We start from the raw sequence: 13,106 nt of genomic DNA, 5'->3' as shown, positions 1-13,106 counted from the left end.
TCCCCCCCCACACAACCCCCCGTGCCCCTCAGGCCGTTACCAAGTACGAGGTGGTTGTGCCGCTGGGCGATACCACGGAGGGCTCTCCATGCGGAGGGGGTGGGGAGGAGGGGGCCGGGGTTTTGAGGGGAGACCGACTGGTGGTGGTGGCTCGTAACGCCTTCGTGGCCCCCCCTGGACGACTGCTTGTGGCCGCGGACTACAGCCAGGTGGTGGTTCCCCTGGGGGCGGGGAGGGGTGTGTGTGTGTGGGGGGGGTAGCCGACCTTGTGTGTGGGTTTCGTATTGGGCCTAGGGGCTGGGAGAGGGGGAGGGCGGTGCAGGCCCCTATATGTAAATACCTCTTATTCATATACTATACGTATATGTGTGAAACAGGGGGGTGTATCTTCGCCTGTGGCAGCTACCCTGCGAAACCCTGCCTTCCCCGGTATTTCGGGGCACCCTCATCCAGTCACCCTAGTCAACTTCTCAGTGGATCGCTCAGGTTCCGCACCCACCACCAGCATCCAAAGGAATCTGCCGGGTGGACAGCGGCCCAACTCCATTCCTGGTCGGCTCGCAGGTTAACTTTATCCCAGGTCACCACCGTCCATCAACTAGGGGCGCAATGCCTTCCACCATCGGAAAGATGTTTCATCCTGACTATGCTCAATTCCCGAGATCTTCCAGGATCAATGGTCGCGCATTATCAGAAGTGGCTAACCCAGGAATAATATGATTCCTCCGAAGTTGCCCCCGCTGAGGATTGAACTCAGGACCTTTCCCTTACGAAGGGAACACTCCACTAAGCTACGAAGGCATATACGTGTAGTAATCTGTTCATGTATGTCCCTCTTTCCTCTCCCCCCTCCACACACAGATTGAGTTGCGGTTGTTGGCTCATATGAGTGGCGACCTGAGGTTGCAGGAGCTGTTGAAGAGGGGGGTGGAGCAGTCGGAGGGGAGGGGAGGAGGGGGAGGGGGAACCGACGCGTTCAGGCACATCGCTGCGTCCTGGCTGAGGCCCGGAACTGCACCCGGTGGGTGGGATGCGAAGGAGAAAAGGGGGGGGAGGGCGGGTATGGGACGGAGAAGCAGAGGGCTCCCGGTTGGCGTGTAGTCATTGGCTCGTACGACACATCTGGTTTCTATTTCGATCCTCCGCAGCACTCCTGGGGATCATGGATCTGTTTTTTGGGGTCTAATAGCTTTCCGGGCCGTTGGCGGTGGTTGCATGTACGACCGCCTCGCACGCGACCCCCCCCCCCCCTGACCCACACCCTGGCCCACCCCGCCCACCCCTGCCTGCTACAGCGGACGTTAGCAGTCGAGATAGGGAGCAGGTTAAGCGGGTCGTGTACGGCATTATATACGGCATGACTGCACAAGGCCTGGCGCAACAATTGGCGGTAGGTCCTCATCTTCATCCTCATCGTCATCCTCCTACGATTCCAGCGCCTCCGCCGCCACATTGGCAACATTGCGTCCACCGCCGGCAGGCAGACAGAATGACAGATAGACTGAACAGATAGAACAACAGACTGACCGATTACTCTGACAGACTGACAGACAGACTGACAGACAGACTGACTGACCACCTGGGTGCGGCCGAGGGCGGCATGTCGGCTGCTGGCAGGGGTGGCGGGTCGCCGTGCTCAGTCCCGGGTCAGTCCCGGGGGTCCATCCGGCCCCTTCAAAACCCCACCTCCGGGTGCAGGCCCCGGCAGGGGGGGGGTGTTCAACCTGACCCGTCCCGGCCCCCGTGTGTGTGCTCGTACCCGGCTTTCCAGCCATCCGCCCTCACCCCACTTCTACTCCCCGCGGTAGCTGACTTTTAATAACTTCGTACAGTAAAATCCCTCCCTCCCTCTTTCCCTCCCCCCCTCAGTTCTGCTCCTCTTTCCTTGGCAGCAGCTTCACTCGCTCATGGTTATCGTCTTTCCCTCCTCCTCCACCCCTCAGGAGTACGGGGTGGGCCTGGAGGAGGCCACAGCCCTGCGTACATCCTTCCTGCGCCACTTCGCCGGAGTGCAGGCCTTCATTACCTCGTGAGTCGGTTGGTTGGTTAGTTGGTTAGTTAGTTACTTGGTTGGAGACGTGGGGACTGTGAGAGACGATGACCAGCTCTGTACCGCGCCGTACGGCACCCATCTGTCCAGATCTGGGCCAGGTCCCCGGCAAGGGGGGGGGGGGGTACATCACCCCTATTGACCTCCTCCTCGTCCTCCTCGCCCTCATCCTCGCCCCCAACGTTTATCTTTGATCACAACCAGTCAAGGTGGCGTCCAAAGATACCGGATGCGATACGCCAGCGAAGATGTACCCATCCGATGTACGACCCTTACTATTGTACGACGACATAATGGTAAATGTGTGAGGAATAGCCACCTGAACCTCTTTGATTATGATATCAGGAATATTCAGAGATATGTAACTGTACTTGCTCACGTTACAATATTTTGCCCTCAGGAGTTTGTATCACGCTCGCCGTCACGGCTACATCACCACTGGGCTTCTGGGCAGGAGACGGCCCATTGCCGGAGTGAATAGCAGCGACCCACGGGTCCGTGCGGATGCGGAGAGGAAGGCAAGTAGGGCCCAGTAGGGGTAAGGAGGTCCAAGACAAGGAAAGACAGATTATCAAAATGTTGACCACCAGCGGGAGCTGGTTTTGCCCATCTGTGCAACCACCTTTTGCTGTACTCCTACAACACCCCCACAACCGCCGCTCCCGCTCCCATAAATTAATACAGTAAACTAAAAAACAAAAAAGCCAGCCCCAACCCCTATTTTTACCGTTACAACCCGTACAGGTGGTCAACAGCATCGTACAGGTAGGGGCGTCTGAGGTGTGGGGTGAGTGTGCGTATGTGTGTATGTGTGTATGTGTGTGCTATGATTCCCCGGGGTCGCAAAATCCACCTGCCTCTTAAACCCGAAGTTATCGTCTCTCCGGCGAGAGGGCGGGATCTGACGTGTCGTGTCGTGTCGTGTCGTGTCGTGTCGTGGCGGGGCAGTACGAGGTATGCGGCGCAACTGGTGTCTCAACCAAAACTGGAAGAATCTCGACATGTGTAAGGGATGGGAGACCTAAGGGGGACGAATGCAAAGGGGGTTTTTGAGAGCCCTTCCCTCAGCCACACCTTCCACCCCACAATTCGCCCGCACATACGTACATACGCACACACGCACACACTCTTTACACACAACATTCTTTCATCACAGGGCGCCGCTGCAGACCTGGTCAAATGCGCCATGTGTATGTGGGCGGCCGTGAACCAGCCGCGGGATGCTGCGCCAGGCGGCGGAAGCGGGGGCAGCGGCCCGGCAGCGGGGCCCCCGCCCGGGGCGGCGGCAGCTGCTGCACACGCATCTCCCCCTTTGGGCGCCCATTTGGTTGCCCAGATCCACGACGAGCTGGTGTTCGAGGTGGACTCGAGGCCGGAGGTTGTTAGGCGGTTGGTGGTTGCTGTACGGGAGATCATGTGCGGGGTGGTTAGCCTGAACGTACCACTGCTGGTCAAGGTGGCCGCGGGGCCGACCTGGGGAGCGCTCAAGGTGACCTGGAAGGGGGGGGAGGGAGGGAGGGGCAGGAGGGAGGGGGGAGGGAGGGAGGGGGGGAGGGCGGGGGAGGGTGTAGGCCGGATGGCAGGTGGGGTCCGGGTGGCATTTGGGCGTTGGGCTTAATAGCGGTGCATTGGCATATCGTGTCGTACTGTACGGCCTTCTGCATTAGAGGGTATATGTTCTAAAAAAGGCTACATACAGTTGCAGCGGCTCCTCTCGCGTTCCTTTGCTGCGACCGCTGCACCCCCTCCCCCTCTCCCACCTGCCCCCCCCCCCGCCCACAGGAGCTGCCTCCTGGTTTCGGAGAGTAGGGAGGTCCCATGATGTCACCATGCCACTACGAATAGGGTGCAGCTGCGTCCGCGGGGCAGGGGGAGGAGAGGGGGGAGGAGGGAGAGTGTGGCGTGAAGGGGTGGACGACTGTAGGGACGACCTCGGGGAGGGAGGGGGAAGATACGGAACGAAAATGTGGAGTCCTCTCAAGGCTTCGGCGGGTCTCTGAAGGCTAAGGTAGTGCATTGGGTATATCCGGATGGCCCGCGGGGGGGACCCTCAGCTTGAGGCGGGTGGGGTTAGGGGGCTGAAAAATGTCCTCAGCTGCTGCTGCTGCTGCTGCTACAAAGGTTATGTAGCGGTGCTGCGATATCACCAGTGACTGAATGTGTCGTACAAAATAAACTAAGCGGTACAAGACACATACGCGCAGGTATCGCTGCGATCGTAACGTCGAATATCGGAGAACAGCCAAGATGCCAAGACAAGGCAGGGAAGCCAAATATCCTCCGTTTACTCCTCACGTTCGCCCATTTGTTTGCATTTCACCACTTCCAATATTATGATGGTGGCTTCTGTATAAAATTTCAATTGAAAGCTGAGGCCGTGGAAGCAACACACGGGCCCGTACAGGCACCTCAGCCATGTCCCGAATTTTCGTGAACTTATCCGCGCTTTCTAAACACTCGAAGGCGAGATCTCGCACCAGTTCGCAGCCGCATCAGTACCATTCAGCTATTACCCGTGACGACGCATCCTGAATTGCTGATACCGAATACGGGTACCAGTCTTAAGATTACACAGCCGCAGCATGCCTGTACGAGGCCGCTGTACGTTTCGTTCTTCTGCACACAACAGCCGTACCGTACGACCCCGGTTTAATTTCGTCCAGCGTATACCTCCTAACTTCCCCCTATTCCCCCAATCCTCTTCTCGAGGGAAGTCCGACCGCCGCCACCCGTAGGAGACACGCACATTGACTTGCAACAGTCGAACGCTCCACATTGTCCAATAGGACAGAACACAGCACGTTTCCCGCTCCACAAGCACAACTCCCCCCTTCCTCATTCTCTTTCCAGCTGGCTGCTCTGTCCAATAGTCCCCCTGTCGTACACCAACTGTCCATCAACCCACGTCCGGGTCACCACCGGCATACACCGCCGCAGCCGCTCCTCCGACAGCTGCCACCGCCCCTTTCCCCCCTGCCCCCCATCCTCCACCCTCTCCGCTAGAGAGTCGCTCAGCTCCACCAAGTCAGCTCTCAACCCCGGGGCCAACCTCCCCACGTAATCTTCCAATCCCAGAGCCGCAGCCCCCCAGGCAGTGTGACCCAAAAGGGCCTCCTCCAACGTTAACCGCTCGTCGCTACCAACCGAATCACCAACCACCGATGTTGCCCTAAGGTCCGCACCCTCCTCCACCTCCTCCTCCTCGCGGCGGTGGTTTTGATGATCGTGATCATCATCCTCTTCATCGTCATAGGTGTGACCCTCCCCCACTAGACGGAATCGACTGCCGTACGGCAGCTTCCGTCTCATGGCCCTGGCGACCTCCGCGGGGGGTCCTTGGCGGTGTACGGCAGCATACACAGCTGTCAGGGGCTGCAGGTCCACCACCGGCCAGTCTGAGGCCAGCGCGGGTCGCAGTCCTGCTCGGCGCAGGGAGGCGAGGGCGAAAGCCTGGGCGGCTCTTTGGCGGCCCAGACGGGGGAACAGCATGGGGGCGTCTGTGAGGAGGTGGAGGGGGTTGGGTACGGCGGTGAGGCCGCTGAGGGCCAGCGTAGACGAGGTGTTGGAGGTACCGGAGAGGTGCTGTGTTGGGTCGGGGGGAAAAGAGAGAAGGGGAGGGGGGGAAGGGGGGAGTTACAGGGACGTCCGCAGGAGGGGGGAATTAGGTATCGGAAGAGGGGGGTTTGTCGGGCTGGGCTTGGGCTGGGGTTGCTGGTAACAGCAGGATGGCCGGTGGGGGGCCTTACGGTGCTGTAGGAGGATGGTACGGTTACGGTACGGCAGCCAAGTGACCAGCCATTCATTAGGTACTGGCAGTCAGTGACGCAGCAAAGGCGGGGCTTGATGGAATGCAGCGCCCAAACCCCCCGGTGTGGGCGGCCCCCAAGGGCACATAAGGTCTGGTCTGGCCGACATTACTGTCTTATGCAGTTTAAGGTCCTGGGTTTGATTCCTGGGGAGACCCCCGACATTGTCGGGAGCGTGAGATTATGGCTAGCTGCTGAGATGTGGAGTTGAGGTCACAGTTGATGGATCGAGATTCGCACCACGCTGGATTGGTGGCGATTTCTGAACCCTCTGCCTCTTCGGATGTTCGGGTGAATGGATGAGGAGGGTTCCCTGAAGGCTAGATCAACCGCCTTAATCTTCCAGTTCATATGCCGTAGTACAGTGTGGTAATGGTGGATGGTGCTGTATGGTATGATAAATCGTAGAAATGACAAGATGTGTTCAAATGGCCCGGAAGCCTCCCTCTCTGTAGCAATTCAATTCAATTCAACATAAGTTCCTCCCCCCCTCCGGTCCCCCTATCCACCTCAGTCCCCCAACCCCTGGCGCCCCCTCAGTACCTGCACGTGCTCTATTCGCAGTCTGAGCCGTTGTCCCAACCGCCTCCGCGACTCCACATCGGGGGGATCTCCCGCCGCCGCCGCCGCCGCCGCCGTGTCTTCCAGTGCTAGGCGCTCACCCTCCCCCACACTCCCACTCTGGCCGTCTGCATCCGACGCTGCACCGCGACTGCTGTCGCTGCTGGTACTCAGGCCTCCCCCCCCCTTCCCCCCTTCCCCTGGCCCCCCCCTCCCCCGCGCTAACTCCCCTTCGAGGGCCTCCTGGTACGTGAGAGCTACTTCATCCACCGCCCGGTCACCTATGGCATGTACGGCAACCTGGAGGGGAGGGGAAAGGGGGCAGGGAGGGAGGGTGTGTGTACGGCTTAGGGGCGGACGGCGGTGCCTCTCCCTCACCGAGACTGGGGGCCAGCCGGCGGTGAGGCTGCAAAGGGGGAGTGTGAGCCACCATAGCCGCCGCCAGCTCTACCAACCATCTGCACGTGTCAGGCAAGAGACCTGCACACACACAACACACACCGAGGCCCCCCTCTTTTCCACCTCCCCAAATTCACCTGCAGCCCAGCCCGCACCGCCGCTGTCGTCAGCTCCCCCAACTCCCCCAGCCCCACTACCCGCTGACCATACACAGGGGCGGCGGGGGGGGAGGGACCCGTCTGAAGGCCTCCGTCAGCTGCCGCCTCCTCCTCTGCCTGTTCACCGTTAAAGCTCTGCTTGCCTGGTGAACCGCCTCTCCCCACATCACTGTACGGCTTCCACATCAGCGCTGTACGGGAGCCCAGACTGCCGTCCGCAAACTCTTTGAGGCCCCCCCAGAACAGCCTTCCCCCCGGATGAGCTCGGCCGTGAACTGCCACCCAGGAGGACAGCCGGCGCCTGCAGTGTGGGTCAGTGTGGGTCAGTGTGGGTCGGTGTGGGTCAGTGTGGGTCGGTGTGGGTCGGTGTGGGTCAGTGTGGGTCGGTGTGGGTCAGTGTGGGTCGGTGTGGGTCGGTGTGGGTCAGTGTGGGTCGGTGTGGGTCAGTGTGGGTCGGTGTGGGTCGGTGTGGGTCAGTGTGGGTCGGTGTGGGTCAGTGTGGGTCGGTGTGGGTCGGTGTGGGTCAGTGTGGGTCAGTGTGGGTCGGTGTGGGTCGGTGTGGGGCATGTTAAGCCTTGACACGCATGGAGAAGTAGGAGGAGTAGACAGACAGATGGACAGACAGGTAGTTGTACGGCTCGTACCAGACAGCAGCTTGCCACGTGCAACCGAGGAACTGAAAGGCACGCCACTGAAACAAAACATCCACGGTTTATCTTCCACGCCATTTAAAACCTTTAAAGCCCAAATCTACCCCACCGAATCCGGTTCAGCTCTAGGCAAATGTGTATGTAGTCCCCTCCCCCCTTTCCGCCCCCTCCCCCTTTCCCCCCACCCACCCCCAAGTTACCCCCCCACACACACACACACCGCCACTCACGCACGTCACTTCTTACCAGGACCTCAGGGGCATGAAGGCACTGACCCGCACTGGCAGATTGCCCGCGTCAGCTGCCGGCAGGTACACCTCCTGCGGGGGAAGGGAGGCAGGGAAAGATGAACCACGTGAACGAGTGAAGCTGCTGCCAGGGCAAGAGTGTACCAGACGTAGGACTGACCAAAAGGTGTTCTTGAAGTGCGGCGACCTCGCGATGACGTAGTGATGACGACAGCGGAAAACTACCTACCTAGCCGCCAAGACTAAAATAAGCGCAGAAGGAAACCAGTAATGCCAAGCCGTAAAGTATATCGTGTTAAGGGTCATACACAGGGAGGACCCCTGCGTATCTGGGTAGTGACTGCAACCAACTTGCCGAGTACCCTGTCCCTTCAGGCTCCCCTCCCCTCCCCTCCCCCCCCACCTCCAAATCCCTCCACGGTGCGCCCTCCTCCCCCACCAGGTACCTGCCCATGTCCCCCACACACGTCACCCCCCGGGACAGGGCCAGACGCGAGGCGGCCGCCAGTGCCGTACGCCGCTCAGCGGGCGAGGGGGCGGGCAGCAGGGACTCCACCAGAGCCATGGCCCTCTCCCTGGAGCATGGGGGGGGCCGGGAGGGGGGAAGGACGAACCACGAGCGAGTGATGCTGATGCCAAGGAAAGAGGATGCTGAGGCGGCGGATGTGAAGAAAGCAGAACCGACCAGTCGGCGGTTGTGAAGAAGCCGTCCTCGGGATGACGTAGTGATGACGACAGCGGAAAACTACCTACCTAGCCGCCAAGACTAAAATACGCGCGGAAGAAGAGCAGTAGACCCAAGCCGTGAAATAGTAAAGGGCGGGAGGGGGGAGGAAGGGGATATCCTATGTGATGTGAGGAAGTGAGAGGAGTGAACGTGTGCTGCCGGTGTGGTCCAAGAGGGGCCCAAACTGCCCCCAGTGAGTCCTAAGCGGTGTGATGTCATCATCAACCCCCCTCCTCGGTGGTTCCGGAGGAGGAGGAGGGGTAGGGTAATGCGGAGACCAGGCAGCCACAACAAAAAACGCCCTCATTGCCGTACATACCTTTATCCGCCCCCTACGAACCCCTCTGGGCCAGAGAAAAAAAGTCACTTCATCCACCACCCCACCCCACCCCCGGCCCCACCCCACCCCAACCCCACCCCCGGCCCCACCCCACCCCAACCCCACCCCAATGCAATCCCCAAGTCGCCTCTCAGTCCTCCGCCCCACCCCTACCATACCCCTTTCCCTCTTTCCCCCCGGGTTTTACCCGCACTCCTCTCTCCTCCCCCCTCCCCCCTCCCCACCCCGGTGGGGTAGTACCTGAGCAGCCCGGTGGGTCGTCCCGTGGCGGGGTCCCGGTCAATAAGGCCCCCTTCAGGGTCGGGTGTGTGGGGCCCTATGCCCGCCAGCTGCAGCGCGGCCGTGTTCACCAGCGCCATGTGGAGGTCGTGACGCGTCAGGTAGGCGGGGTGATCACCGCATACCTGCGTGGGTGTAGTCGTGTACGGCACAATACTCACTAACAGCAGTAGCAGGTGAAAGGGCTCCAGGGTTTAGTAATGATGGGCCGCCGTTGCAGCCTCGAAGGACGGGATGGGAAACGTGTCAGGCACGGCAGTACATGTCACCGTACGACGACGTTACGAGCCCAAGTGTGGTCGTAGCAGCAACCCAATGGGTTGCATGTCCTTCGCCTAGGCCCTATGTACGACAATGCACAATCGGAGATACCCCTTCTCCCCCCCAGCCACACGTACATGGTCCAGCCACTCGGTTCGGGGCATCTCTCCCCCCCACTCCCCCTCGTCCCACTGGCCCCCCAGCAGCCACTCCCCCCGCCCCAGCCGCCCCGCCACCTCACCCAGCCGCCGCTGGAGGGCGGCCGGGGAGGGGGTCCCGCGGAGGTCCACGCGGGACAGGGACAGACCCGCCGGGAGCAGGTGCACGTGCGCGTCCACGAAACCCTGGTGATGGAGGGGGAGAGAGACACACACAAAACACACACGAAACACATACATGGACGCGGAATGTGCGGGGGTGCAAGGGGCTTCATCGGGGAGTACTGGCGAGAGGGTCTTATTGGAGGGTAGAGGAGTTGGCGGCGGGGGGGGGAGAAAGGCTGGGAAAGTTGGGAAGTTGCCCAGAGGTCACCCGTCGGTCAGTCCGAAGGGGGGTGGGGGGTTGGCACTGCTACTGCAGCGGAGTAGCCACAGCGGTGCCACAGATGGGCGGTTCCCGGTTGGTGGACAAGCCCAGTCAGCGCTTACTGGGATGCTCTGTGACGACATACCGGTACGACATTCCGGTACGGCACCGTACACCGATAACGGATGATCATGAGGACGAACATAATACTTGCATGAGGGGATGGCCACGATGACTGCGGCGCCGGGGGACAGGGGGGAAGGCGGGAGGCCCACTTACCGGCATCAGAAAGCTGCCACCCATGTCGTACTCCACGACCTCCACCTCCACGTCAGCTCCTGCACCCGGTTGTGGAGTGTGTACGACGGAGCCACTGACGCTCCCCGTACCTCCGTACCAATCGGAGCCCCCTCGCTCCCCCGCTTGGTGCACCTGTTGCCCCTGATCTCGTGCAAGTGTAAGGCTGATTGTACGGGTGGCGGTTGCGGTTGTTGTCCGGAGAGCTTGTCTGGCGTGCTCCAGGGAGCCCACCGCCACAATACCACCCTCCCGCACCAGCAGCGCCTCCGCAAAGCCAGCCTGGAGGTCATCATCACCAGTAACGGAAGGTTGCCATGTAGATGTGACGTCCGATGCCTCAAGCCGCATACATGCATCCGGGTACGGCTGGCTCATTGCCGTACAGCAAGGGTGACAGCTAGGATACGACAGTTCCGCAGAGCAAATACCCTTGTAATCGGAAAGGGAAGAGGGTAAACGGGTTGTGACACTCCGCATGGCCAAGGCTCAAAATAAACCTGTTTTTCGTCTCCAGTCCAAATGGTGGCGTTGTAGAAAAGGTGGTAGCGTGTGTCAAGTGACCGGGTAGACCTATCCGCCATGCCGATGCTTGTTCTGGCAGCTGGGACAGGGCCACCAAGTGCCTGCGCAAGGGGTCCACCAAAGCTAAGATATAGGCTTCAATGTTTTTGACCATAACCAATGTCAAGTTCGGGAGCCGGACCAGCTCTTGCACTCACGATGCAGTACCTCACACAAGGCAACCGGGATAGGCATCTCCCCCGTCATCTTTCAAGGAAAGCCTCACCACGTGAGGTGGGTGGTTTCCTGTGCTCCATGGCGCCCTATCTCCATCACTGCTTGTAAAGCCTAACGGACAGCTGGTCGCCGACGCGTTATTCCTAGCGGCACCAGTTCGAGATGCATGATCAGTGGGCCATAGGACAGCGGCAAATCCAACCAAGCATGAAGCAACTAAAAGGAAGTATCCAGCTCGCGTAAGCTCCATCGTTCCTTCACATCTGTTATATGGCCTTCGCGCCTATTGTCGTAACAAGGTTATCATGATAATTGTGTTCAACAATCGCAAAATGTTCCTTATTTCTGGATCGACACGAAAGGAGGTTAGGTTCATGACTGAAGCAGACACTGGTTCTGGAGCGGAACCCAAAAACCTTGTCGCTGACCCTGTCACGAAGACGTTAACACACATATCGATCTTGACATCGTTATCGGAAGGCTATATTATTACACGAATTCGTGTTCTAGGGACATTAATGCCGAATTGTGTTTGATTGCTTTAATTGCCAGGCCTACCGTAGTACCGAAAAGCTGAAATACTATCGCTTGCTTTTTTAGATAGGCAGCTATTTGTCCGCATTTGCTTGCGTTAGCCCCCTCTTAATCCATAAGCGTCGCCTGTCGGCGGCCCCGGCGGGGGCCTTCCACTCGGCGGTATGGGGAAAGATAAGAAGAAGAAGTCCACTGAGCCCAAGGCAAAGCTCCCCGAGCACCTGGAACTTCGACGGGATTACGTTACCTGTGGTGACAAGCTTAACTACAATGTACGCGCCGCCAGCATTCGTTTAGCTTACGCACCGTGACTACGCTGACATCATTTGAAGCATGTTGTGAGAAGTCAAATTGTCCGATTTCGCTTGTTTTCAGTGCTGCGATGGCGCGATGTGTTTCCGGTGTATTGAATGTCAAAAAAACCCTAAGCATCGACACGATGGCGCCGGTATCCTTGTTCGACGCCTGCCTCTGCCTTTTCCCACTCCCAGGTGCACACCTTCACCTCCGCAAATGTGTTTAGCGCCATGGGCGTCGACAACAGCTGGGACCTTGCGCAGTTCAAGAAGGACTTCAAAATCATCATCAACAAGTTGGACAAGGAGGTGTTGGAGTTTGACATGATCGGAGTGGACCCCGCAATCGCCAACGCGCTGCGGCGGATTCTGATTGCCGAGGTGCCCACGATGGCCATTGAACATGTCTTCATGATCAACAACACCTCCATTATCCAGGTGGGTGTCGCCGCGTGGAGTCCTACGTACGCGCGCGCGTGTGTGTGGGGGGTGGGGGAATGGGGGGGGAGAAAGGTGGAGAAATGAAGGTGTCATAGAACCGGCGCAGCGGAAAAGTCCGTGTGGGTACTTGGAGCGGCCAACAGAGGACATACATACATACACACACACGCGTCGGGCCTCAAACAGTAGAACTGACTGGTGTCGCGGGTACATGCATACAAGGGGGTTTGGGTCCTTACCATCGCGCCGTGGGGGTTGCCCCCTTCCCCCCCCGCGGCGGCGGCAATCTGCTACTTGCCGTATTGTTTACAAACACCTTTAACTGCCTCGGGCGTCCCTACCTCCCCTCCACCTGATTTACATCCTCCTCACAACCCGTCCCTGGCATACACACCCACACTCACACATACCCGTGCAGGACGAAGTTCTCGCTCACCGGCTGGGTATGGTCCCCCTGCTGGCGGACCCGCAACTGTTCGAGGCCAAGGTGGCGGAGGAAGCTCCCAGCGAGAAAAACACACTGGTATTCAAACTGGATGTCACGTGCAAGAGGTAGGGGGGAGAGGGTGAGGGCATGGCCGGAGTGGAATGGGGGGAAGAGGACGGAAAAACCGGTGAGGGGAGAGAATCGGAGTGGGGAGGTTTTGCGAACTGCAAGGGAATGATAGGTATGCACAAGGCGGCCTCTACCACCCCACCGCGTTCTTAGGGCCTCGTCCCAACTTGATGGACCCCCTACTGGCTCACTGCCATAGCCAAGGTACCTCGGGGCCACTACTCCCCTCCCCCCCCT

The 13,106-nt window shown here is 59.3% G+C and overlaps 3 protein-coding genes across 3 annotated transcripts in view; 2 read left to right on the top strand and 1 right to left on the bottom strand.

Moving 5' to 3' along the window:
• Positions 1–3,859, top strand: part of VOLCADRAFT_94989 (uncharacterized protein) — a gene marked incomplete at both ends in the record, with an annotated part of 6,987 nt that extends 3,128 nt beyond the window's left edge. The window contains 8 exons of the mRNA XM_002954213.1: positions 33–209; positions 862–1,021; positions 1,296–1,390; positions 1,944–2,029; positions 2,451–2,544; positions 2,795–2,815; positions 3,387–3,539; positions 3,833–3,859. Coding sequence (XP_002954259.1) covers positions 33–209; positions 862–1,021; positions 1,296–1,390; positions 1,944–2,029; positions 2,451–2,544; positions 2,795–2,815; positions 3,387–3,539; positions 3,833–3,859 — 813 coding nt within the window. The remainder of the gene's footprint in view (positions 1–32; positions 210–861; positions 1,022–1,295; positions 1,391–1,943; positions 2,030–2,450; positions 2,545–2,794; positions 2,816–3,386; positions 3,540–3,832) is intronic.
• A 1,026-nt stretch (positions 3,860–4,885) lies between these two features.
• VOLCADRAFT_94988 (uncharacterized protein) lies at positions 4,886–11,072 on the bottom strand (the record flags this gene model as incomplete). The annotated part of the gene is made up of 11 exons (XM_002954145.1): positions 4,886–5,632; positions 6,400–6,717; positions 6,954–7,275; positions 7,871–7,944; positions 8,276–8,447; positions 9,180–9,343; positions 9,617–9,823; positions 10,150–10,239; positions 10,284–10,342; positions 10,394–10,583; positions 11,034–11,072. 11 exons carry the CDS (start codon positions 11,070–11,072, stop codon positions 4,886–4,888), a joined length of 2,382 nt encoding a protein of 793 aa, XP_002954191.1.
• Positions 11,073–11,740: 668 nt separating this feature from the next.
• Positions 11,741–13,106, top strand: part of VOLCADRAFT_64591 (uncharacterized protein) — a gene marked incomplete at both ends in the record, with an annotated part of 3,142 nt that continues 1,776 nt past the window's right edge. The window contains 4 exons of the mRNA XM_002954212.1: positions 11,741–11,848; positions 12,068–12,310; positions 12,732–12,865; positions 12,933–12,946. Coding sequence (XP_002954258.1) covers positions 11,741–11,848; positions 12,068–12,310; positions 12,732–12,865; positions 12,933–12,946 — 499 coding nt within the window. The remainder of the gene's footprint in view (positions 11,849–12,067; positions 12,311–12,731; positions 12,866–12,932; positions 12,947–13,106) is intronic.

The sequence above is a fragment of the Volvox carteri genome (genome assembly GCF_000143455.1).
Source record: "Volvox carteri f. nagariensis unplaced genomic scaffold VOLCAscaffold_41, whole genome shotgun sequence".
NCBI classification, from domain to species: domain Eukaryota; kingdom Viridiplantae; phylum Chlorophyta; class Chlorophyceae; order Chlamydomonadales; family Volvocaceae; genus Volvox; species Volvox carteri.
Note: the sequence above shows the minus strand (reverse complement) of the source record. Positions and strands in the feature narration are given on the sequence as shown.